Below are 10,828 nucleotides of genomic sequence, written 5' to 3' on the forward strand. Positions count from 1 at the left end.
GAAGAAGAAGAGTGTCTTTGTAAAAGTTGTCCTGAAGAAGAAGAAGAGTGTCTTTGTAAAAGTTGTCCTGAAGAAGAAGAAGAGTGTCTTTGTAAAAGTTTTCCTGAAGAAGAAGAAGAGTGTCTTTGTAAAAGTTGTCCTGAAGAAGTGACGACAAAAAGATTAGTTTGCGGTGAACTCAGAGGAAGTAATAAATCGGACATTTGATCAGTTCTGACGCCTGAATTTTTACTCTACAGGGGCAGCAAATGGCTGCCGAAATCGACACCTGGCGACTGCGACACACACAAGGCTAAGAAAAGCAGTTGGCTACCTGTCAAAGGGGCCCGAGCTCGAGCAAAGTTGTATTTACTGAGCGCAGTAAGGCAGCACGGAAGCCTTCTCCCAGATAGCCCTTTGACCTGTCCACAAAAGAGATTGGACCTTAGAGAGCTGAGCATGCTGTAATTGAAAAGTTGCGCTGCACAAAATAATTTTTTAAAAACGCTACCATCGAAGACAAATAATACATGTAGTAAATTTGTCGCCGTACGATGTCCTGGAAGGCTAACATTTGAACGCGTCCTCTCAGCAACTACCTAGCTAATGCCTATCAACTGAAGTCTTTTGCGCATGTTGCCTGCCATCCTGGTGCGACTAGGAATCATCGCTATCTCTAGTATAAAAACGTAAAGAGAAGATTAAACACGCCAACCACTCAGAGAAAAGCCACTATTTTGTTCAGTCTGTCCATCCCTCTGTCTGTCAAGTATTGAACTAACAATATTTGCTCCACATAAGTGCAAAGGCTATCTTCTGAAGGCGAGCTCATTTCTTTAATCTTCTGAAGGCGAGCTCATTTCTTTAATCTTCTGAAGGCGAGCTCATTTCTTTTGTTTTTTGAAATAAATACACAAATTGTTTCTTTCATATGAATGCACCATTTTAAAGAATCATGATTCACGTGTCTTTGTTTTACTTAGCTTCAATGGGAATAAAGAATTGTAAAAGTGGTCAGAAGTTTTAATACATGTTTTGCCTGTGACATCTATAGTTTATTATGTTTTGGTATTCATCCAATGAATGTTACAAGACATAGGTGAAAGAGTTAAAGACATATTCAGAAGTGCAACATCTACTTGTGGTCTTCCAAAAACTAAGTATGCACATCATATAGACAACAATAATCCAAATTTTACAGAGAAGTTGATTTTAATCTGCAGATTGTGCGTCATCAATTACTATACGCAACTTATGTAACAAGTACAACTAGCTTGCAGGGGCCGCCCACGAGTTTGTGTGTGTGACACAAACTTTGTTTTATAACCATATTTGGTCACGTGTTTTTTTCGTTGCTGTTGTTATGTAACCAATTGTCTTCATAGCGGTTAAGGGCTTTCAGAATTTCTTGCCATTGAAGAAATCTGTACATTTGAGAGAAAAAAAAATGTTATGTAAAAGTGTTTTAAAAAGTAGACACAATGTTTTCAACGACTCAAAAGACTGCAGGCTAAACAAACATCATGTCAGGCAGGATGTTAATAATGGATAGAACAGGATACAACGATTGTGCTCTAATTAGTTCATCAAAGTAAAACAAAGCATTTAGATAGAGGAGGCCATTATTGACGAGGTTTCTATTGTGACTGGAGATGTAAATTTTGAAGAGGTTTTCTTTCAATCAAAGACGATGACCTGGAGGCTGATTTCACCGAGAGGAGGGATGAGAGAGAGAGAGAGAGAGAGAGAGAAAGAGAGAAAGAAAAGACCTTGAGTCTAAAAAGAGGGGAGAGGAAGCAAGAGTGGGAACAAAGTGAAACAAAGACACAAAGAAATAAATGTAAAAAAAAAGTGAAATAATGTTACAAAAAAAAAAAAAGAGTAAAAAAAAATGAAGCTAAAAAAATGAAACTTAAAAAAAAAATTTAACTAAAAAAATAAAATAAACTAAATTAAATGAAACTAAAAAAAAATGAAAACCATTAGTAAAATAGTGGCTACAAAGGTCTGATAAAAAAAATTAGCTTAAGTACTCAGTCGGTACAGGGCAGGGTGGAGGTAGCTTGTTTCAATTTTAAAGATTAAATACAAACATTTTCATATTTTAAACTATTTCAAGTTTGTTAAAACTTCTTCGTTAGCTCCATGAGTACCTCACGGTTCAATGAACACATGGCAACTTATAGTGAGCGAATCTTTGTCGTAGAGATAGACAGATGGGCGGACATGAGAGAGAGAGAGAGAGAGAGAGAGAGAGAGGAACCATACAGTTACATTCCGTTTTGTATGTTAATTATGAAACTATTTTGTGAAATTTTGTTTTAGATGTCCATGAACTAATTTACATCTGTCAAACTTTGATTAGATGTCCATTACCTAATTTAGATTTAATGTCCATGAACTAAGACTTGATTGAAATGTTTGTCAAATGTTTTCCATGTTTCGGATGTTCCTTCAGAGTTGAAGATAATTTACTTCCTAGTCCAAACCTCCCGCAGGACGACGGGGGATGGGAGCCGACAGGGTTTGAACCCGGGACCATCGATAAGTCCGAACGACAGACCAGCGCGCAAACTGCACGACTAGGCAGCCATCCATGATCTAATGGACTAATTTAGATGTTCATGGACTTATTTAGCTTAGATGCACATGAACTAATGTAGTTTAGATAACCATGAACTAAAGGACTAATTCAGCTAAGATTTACATAAACTAATGGACTAATTTAGTTTATATGTCCATGAACTAATGGACTTATCTAGTTTGGATACCTATTAACTAATTTAGTTTAGATGTCCATGAACTAATGGACTAATTTGGTTTAGATGTCCATGGGCTAATGGACTAATTTAGTTTAGATGTCCATGAACTAATGGACTAATTTGGTTTAGATGTCCATGAACTAATAGATTAATTTAGTTTAGATGCCCATGAACTAATTGACTAATTTGGTTTAGATGTCCATAAACTAATGGACTAATTTAGTTTAGCTTGTGACAAGTCGGATTAAGATATTGGCCGTTTTGGGTGTCTAGGGGATTTTTATGGTTTGAGAATCCTTACTTGCACATATAAACTACAAGCACAGCGTTATAATGCAGGCAACAAATACTATATTTAGATGTAAACTTATGTACAGTTTATTATACAAAATAAGATAATGGAAGGTGAAATGCTGTACAGTTGCTAGTATGGGATCTAGCGTATTTACATATATAGGAGACTATCATCATCAGATATTAGAACCAAGTGGTCTGAGTGTCATTAGGCTGGTTGCTTAGCTTTTGGTCCTGTGCTGCACTGGTGAGACTGGTGTGGCTGATACTGATGCTGTCTGCTGGTGGGCTGGCGTAGTGGATCCAGGCTCCGTGTGCAGTCCAACTTGTATGGTTGCAGAGCTAAGCTGCGTCTACCAATCAGTTAAGCCAGTGACGGGTCTGTGGCTAGCGTTGTTACTTGGACTCTTGAAGGATGAGTAGGTCTGATGTCTACAGATCTGGTGCCAGCAAATCTGCTATCAGCTTTAGGTTGCTAAGATTTCAGGCGGATGTAGCCTATAGATAAAAGCTGCAACGATATGATGTATGCGTCGGTTTAGCCATAATGATAACACTGGGAGGTAGATGCCTTTCCGTGAAGGACATCTTCAGACTGGTGTATAGAAACCATAAGCTAGTTTCATATTTATCAAAGGGACCTAACAAATGAATATAGTGTCCCATCAAGGGAGATAACAATAATAATGGGGACTCCCATAAAGGGAAATAACAAACAGTAATAAGTGATATGTGATTAGTAATATAAGTGACGCTAACCAATCACGGTGAATAGCAAGTACATACATCACTAAGATAAATGAGATGAAAGGAGAAGGGGAGATCAACGTGTGATACTCGCCCGTGCTCTCACATAAGTAAACATAGAGCATAAGTAAATACATACTCAGTAATAAGACATGTTTACAGAAATGCTTCGATAACTCCCTGCCAAGGAATTAATCAATGATAATATAATAAAGGCTCGTGCTGAGCGCTAATATAGCAGAGTTAAATTAATAATAGTTAAAGAGCTAAATACATCTGGTAAGAATTGTTAATAAATTCTAGTCCAGATGGTTTGAACATTTAGCCACAAAAGTCATGATATAAAATATAAGTATACAGTAATCTACTTACATTATCCATGATAAGAATGCACAAATATATACACAAATAATGTAGTAATAAATGCACAAATATATATATATACATTACTAAGTAAAATGGTTCTCAAGCACTTTACAAAGTTACATACCACCAATCCAAAGTGAAATAAGGGAATGAAAATAGTCTAGAGCTCAAGCAAGAGATAGATGTGCTCCCTGTGGGCTCTCCAGCGTGAATGAGATCGGACGATGAAGTTTGTCCATATACACGTGGATAGCCAAGGGGGGGGGGGTGAGTGGCGGGAGATAGGTGCAAAGGTGGTCTAGACTATTTGACGTCTTTGACAAAGGGGGTCCACGCTTGACCGTGACGAGAGTTTCCGGGAGATAGACATTGCGCGAAGGCGCGAGTTGAAAGCCCAGGAAATCAGCCCAGGTGGTCAGGTGGATTATGAAGGGGAGATTATCAGAGCTGGGTACATCAAGGGAGATTATACCTTGATAAAGGCTAGTGCCAGACGAACAGCGTTGCCCGAGGCGTTGAGTTGAATGGGCACTTTGAAGTGACCAGCCGCTCCCAACAAGGGGGGGGGGGGGGTCAACGGATGTTTGCCAAGATAGGAAAAGGGGAGCGTACTCTTGTCAAGAGTCTAGTGTGGCACGTGTCAAGGTGGGGATAGTAAAATGTGACATCGCTGCCAAATGGGGTGGGGTTGGATTGGAGGGGTGGTGGCTGTGTTTTTTAGCGCTTGATTGGATAAATTAATAAAATTGATGATTAATAGCGAGTAAATAAATTAATTAAATGCTTAGACCTGAGTGATATCTTGAGTGAGCTAAAACGGTTCGTCACAACCCTCCCTGCGTAAGATAGGTCTTTGTTAAAAGATCTATAAAGTGCTAATGTTGATATCACTCAAGTTTCGTCTACTGTCGGTCGTAGCATTTAAGAAAATTTTCCCAGTAGTTAAGAGGTTGCCAAGGTCCAGAGGGGTGTCCGTCCTAAGGGTCCGCTGTCGCCTATGTTCTGTCCGCAGGCGGATTGCCACGTGGAAGGGGCAATTCTGGAAACCTGGGGAAATAGACCGGGTGGATAGGACTGGGTACATCTCCTCCTTGGGGCAGACCAGTAAGTGGGATGGACGTTATGGCGGAGGGCCCAATGCGCGTATGTTGGACGGGGCTTATCTCTGAATCCATAGTGAGGCGTTTCTTCGTGAGTGCGATTGATCGGCTTACCTCTAATTTTCCAGACACGGTCAATGTCAGGGAAGAGTGGCCTTAAAGTGTGGGTGGAGCCGTGATGAGGCCCACTTTCACGAGAGTGAAAGTTCACTTTCCTCTGTGACTTCCTGGCAGGATCAGTGCCAGGGATGAGTGGTTTGATAGCTGAAGAGCGGGAGTTACAAGGACTCTCACGAGTGTAGGTATTTCGCTTACCTCGTGACTTCCTAGCAGTGCCAGTGCCAGGGATGAGCGGTTTGATAGCTGGAGAGCGGGAGTTAAACGGACCTTCACGAGTGTAGTTATTACGCTTACCTCGTGATTTCCCGGCAGTGTCAGTGCCGGGGTGGCGGTGGCGCGGCTTGAGCTTGGCTGAGGAGCCAGTAAAGGATTTGTTAGAGTGGCGACCAGGGCTTCCAACCGGCTGGTTGCTGCCACCTTTCTGCTTTGTCGTTCTACCGACGGGCAGAGAGAAGTATGGTTTATTGACCACTCCTAGAGGTATGTACCTGGAGCCTAGAACAAAGTCGTATACTGGCGAGTCCATGACTACTGCATCAATGGTGCCATGTACATACTTGCATTCTACGTGGACCCGAGCGATAGGATACACCTTCGGAGGAATGCCACGGTCTAGAGATTGGACCGTCACTGATCCACCAGTGAGATCCGATGGGTCGACCAGTGCTTTGCTGATGACAGAGCTCACCTCACATCCGGAATCGAATAGTGCCTGGACAGGAGATCCGTTAATCAGAATAGTCTCTACCCCAGGAGGTGATAAGGTGGGGTGAGGCAGTATCGGTTGGGTAAGGGTTGGGTAAGGCCACAAGCAGTGGGTTCAGGGGCCACGGTCAGCGCTGATATGACGTAATAGTCCTCCTCTTCCTCATCAAGAGGCGATGGCTGATTATGCAAAGAGGGTTCAGGGAGCTCAGTCATGGCTGACACAGTACGTGGAGCCTGCTGCTGTCGATTGGGCCTGTGGTCACTCGTGCCGTTCCGGTCACGGTGATGGTTATTGGTCTGGCCATGTCGAGGCGGGTGGCTTCGTCTGTCGTAGCTAGTAGGCGTGGCTGGTCGTTGGATTGGTGCTTTTTGGTGCTGAGGTTTAGCAAAAGGAGCGGGTTGGCTAGAAGGAGCGTGTTTGTTGGAAGAAGTTGGCTGGTCCTCTGGTTTGTCCGAGGATGAGGTCTTGCTTTTGATGTCCTTAACGTCTTTGCGGGCAGTCGCGTACCGGTCTGCAGCTGAAGCTATGTCGGCTGGTGTAGCGGCTTGCTGCTCCCTAACAAAGATTTTGACTTCGTTCGGCAGGCACTCTAGCAACTGCTCTGCGAGTATGAGGCTCATTAGGCCGTCCAAGGTCTCTGGCAGTTCGCTGAGAGTGTGCCACCTCTTCAGGTATTTGTCCAACCTGTCGCAGAGATTACCGTAGGTCTCTCGGCGCTCTAGGCGGGATGTCCTGAATTTCTTTTGGTAAGCCTCGGCAGTCAGCTCGAATTGGACGAGTAGCGCCTGTTTGAGGGCTGCGTAGTCTTCTCGCTGGCCGGAGGGAAGTTTAGAGTAAACTTCGTAGGCTTTGCCTCGGAGGCATTGGGATAGCCGGAAGCACCATTTCTCCTCTGGCAGACCGTAGTAGCTCGCAACTTCTTCGAAATGGACAAGATAAACTTCGATGTTCTCTGTCTTGTCGTCGAAGTGCTCCATTGGCATGTGGGGTAGGCCGTTTGAGGAACTTTGCTGGGAGGCAGGGCTAGCCGGGCGAGATCCGGAGGAAGCTTGACTGGCGGTTCCGTTCTCTTTCTCCGCGGTTATCCTCTCTCTCTCAGTTATTTGTTTTTCCCTTTCTCGCTCCGTGATTTCCTTTTCTTTAGCTATAGCTATTTCAGCTTCCTTTTTTTCCTTCTCTTTGGCTATGGCTACTTCAGCTTCCCTTTTCTCTCTCTCCATAGCTATTTCATGTTCCCTTTTCTTCTCCTTCTCAAATTCTGCCCTCAGAAATTCTTTCTGCGTTGCCTCATCGTCATATATGACGGCCGCGAGTTCTCTGAGTTCAGCTATTTTTTGTTTCATGTCAGAGTCCGCTTTAGAGCGTGTGCCACTGGCCATGGTGGTGAGGGGTGCTAGGATGGTGAGTGGTGGGTAATGAGGGGGGAAAAGCGGAAGGTAGAGTAAGAGGTGGAGACGATGACGGAGCTGCTGAAAGCAATTACTTAAGAGTAATAGGAAAGGTGGTATTAACCTTTGTTTGGTGCTTAAGAACCTGTAAATGAAGTACAATCACAGCAATACAAAATTATAAAAATAAAATAGCTCTGAATGACACTCTATAGTCTTGTGCTCTAACAATGATGATAGTTAAAATACTGGGAAGTTGCCTGCTGTGCTTGAAGTATTAGTTGGGTAAATCCCGGACGAGCCCCCATTGTGACAAGTCGGATTAAGATATTGGCCGTTTTGGGTGTCTAGGGGATTTTTATGGTTTGAGAATCCTTACTTGCACATATAAACTACAAGCACAGCGTTATAATGCAGGCAACAAATACTATATTTAGATGTAAACTTATGTACAGTTTATTATACAAAATAAGATAATGGAAGGTGAAATGCTGTACAGTTGCTAGTATGGGATCTAGCGTATTTACATATATAGGAGACTATCATCATCAGATATTAGAACCAAGTGGTCTGAGTGTCATTAGGCTGGTTGCTTAGCTTTTGGTCCTGTGCTGCACTGGTGAGACTGGTGTGGCTGATACTGATGCTGTCTGCTGGTGGGCTGGCGTAGTGGATCCAGGCTCCGTGTGCAGTCCAACTTGTATGGTTGCAGAGCTAAGCTGCGTCTACCAATCAGTTAAGCCAGTGACGGGTCTGTGGCTAGCGTTGTTACTTGGACTCTTGAAGGATGAGTAGGTCTGATGTCTACAGATCTGGTGCCAGCAAATCTGCTATCAGCTTTAGGTTGCTAAGATTTCAGGCGGATGTAGCCTATAGATAAAAGCTGCAACGATATGATGTATGCGTCGGTTTAGCCATAATGATAACACTGGGAGGTAGATGCCTTTCCGTGAAGGACATCTTCAGACTGGTGTATAGAAACCATAAGCTAGTTTCATATTTATCAAAGGGACCTAACAAATGAATATAGTGTCCCATCAAGGGAGATAACAATAATAATGGGGACTCCCATAAAGGGAAATAACAAACAGTAATAAGTGATATGTGATTAGTAATATAAGTGACGCTAACCAATCACGGTGAATAGCAAGTACATACATCACTAAGATAAATGAGATGAAAGGAGAAGGGGAGATCAACGTGTGATACTCGCCCGTGCTCTCACATAAGTAAACATAGAGCATAAGTAAATACATACTCAGTAATAAGACATGTTTACAGAAATGCTTCGATAACTCCCTGCCAAGGAATTAATCAATGATAATATAATAAAGGCTCGTGCTGAGCGCTAATATAGCAGAGTTAAATTAATAATAGTTAAAGAGCTAAATACATCTGGTAAGAATTGTTAATAAATTCTAGTCCAGATGGTTTGAACATTTAGCCACAAAAGTCATGATATAAAATATAAGTATACAGTAATCTACTTACATTATCCATGATAAGAATGCACAAATATATACACAAATAATGTAGTAATAAATGCACAAATATATATATATATACATTACTAAGTAAAATGGTTCTCAAGCACTTTACAAAGTTACATACCACCAATCCAAAGTGAAATAAGGGAATGAAAATAGTCTAGAGCTCAAGCAAGAGATAGATGTGCTCCCTGTGGGCTCTCCAGCGTGAATGAGATCGGACGATGAAGTTTGTCCATATACACGTGGATAGCCAAGGGGGGGGGGGTGAGTGGCGGGAGATAGGTGCAAAGGTGGTCTAGACTATTTGACGTCTTTGACAAAGGGGGTCCACGCTTGACCGTGACGAGAGTTTCCGGGAGATAGACATTGCGCGAAGGCGCGAGTTGAAAGCCCAGGAAATCAGCCCAGGTGGTCAGGTGGATTATGAAGGGGAGATTATCAGAGCTGGGTACATCAAGGGAGATTATACCTTGATAAAGGCTAGTGCCAGACGAACAGCGTTGCCCGAGGCGTTGAGTTGAATGGGCACTTTGAAGTGACCAGCCGCTCCCAACAAGGGGGGGGGGGTCAACGGATGTTTGCCAAGATAGGAAAAGGGGAGCGTACTCTTGTCAAGAGTCTAGTGTGGCACGTGTCAAGGTGGGGATAGTAAAATGTGACATCGCTGCCAAATGGGGTGGGGTTGGATTGGAGGGGTGGTGGCTGTGTTTTTTAGCGCTTGATTGGATAAATTAATAAAATTGATGATTAATAGCGAGTAAATAAATTAATTAAATGCTTAGACCTGAGTGATATCTTGAGTGAGCTAAAACGGTTCGTCACATAGCTGTCCATGAACTAATGGACTGATTTAGTTTAGATGACCATGAACCAATGGACTAATTTGGTTTAGATGACCATGAACCAATGGACTAATTTGGTATAGATGTCCATGAACTAATGGACTAATTTAGTTTAGATGTCCATGAACCAATGGACTAATTTAGTTTAGATGTACATGAACTAATATACACTAATTTAGTTTAGATGTCCATGAACTAATGGACTAATTTGGTTTAGATGTACATGAACTAATGGACTAATTTAGTTTAGATGTCCATGAACTAATGGACTAATTTAGCTTAGATGTCCATGAACTCGTGAATACTGTCGGTAGTTTCAGAATGTGACCACAGTGTTTACTATCTTGAAAAGCAACATAAAAACATAATGAGAACTGTGTCTAGTCTTCAGAGAGAGAGGGAGACTCACAGATATAGATATCTCTCTTTTAACAAGTAGCCTACCTATAGTAACAGCGAGACACACACACACACAGACACACACACACACAAGCGCCTACACTCACAAATGCACACCATCACACACTCACATTTGTATTGTGTTAACCAACCAACGTGACTTCCTGAACACGACATCCATTCATTCGGGCTCCACCAATGAGAAGACATCATTCACTTGAGGCCCACCAATCAGAAGACCAATTCTGTAAAGCTGAGATTTGAAAAGATGAATTATTTAGGTCTATTCAGAATTTGCCATTTATAGAAATCGTTTAACAGTTTTATTTTTCATCAAGGCCATACACATTTCTTAGATACTAATATACGATTGGAACAAAGATCGTATGGCGACACATTTTATACGCTTATATACATACAGTTTATTATTGAGAGATATTAGTCCGATTAGTTTGTAACTCTCAAAGAAATAGCAAATAACAATTCTTGGACGTGTAATTAGTCATATTATTTTTAATTTGTATACCATTTATGTAACACATTTTTAAAGATAGATAACACAACCAACTGACACTATTTCTTCCATTGCAATATTTGGGACATAATAAATCTGTCTGGCCCAAGACAATTAT

At 41.9% G+C, this 10,828-nt stretch overlaps 1 protein-coding gene across 1 annotated transcript; it reads right to left on the reverse strand.

The window, feature by feature from the left end:
- Positions 1–6,112: 6,112 nt before the first annotated feature.
- Positions 6,113–9,726, reverse strand: LOC129925056 (uncharacterized). The gene is made up of 2 exons (XM_056023388.1): positions 9,077–9,726; positions 6,113–8,348 (listed from the first exon to the last, which is right to left on the reverse strand). Exon 2 carries the CDS (start codon positions 7,454–7,456, stop codon positions 6,113–6,115), a length of 1,344 nt encoding a protein of 447 aa, XP_055879363.1. The 5' UTR covers positions 7,457–8,348; positions 9,077–9,726.
- Positions 9,727–10,828: the final 1,102 nt, after the last annotated feature.

This window comes from Biomphalaria glabrata, chromosome 3 (assembly GCF_947242115.1).
Source record: "Biomphalaria glabrata chromosome 3, xgBioGlab47.1, whole genome shotgun sequence".
NCBI classification, from domain to species: Eukaryota; Metazoa; Mollusca; class Gastropoda; family Planorbidae; genus Biomphalaria; species Biomphalaria glabrata.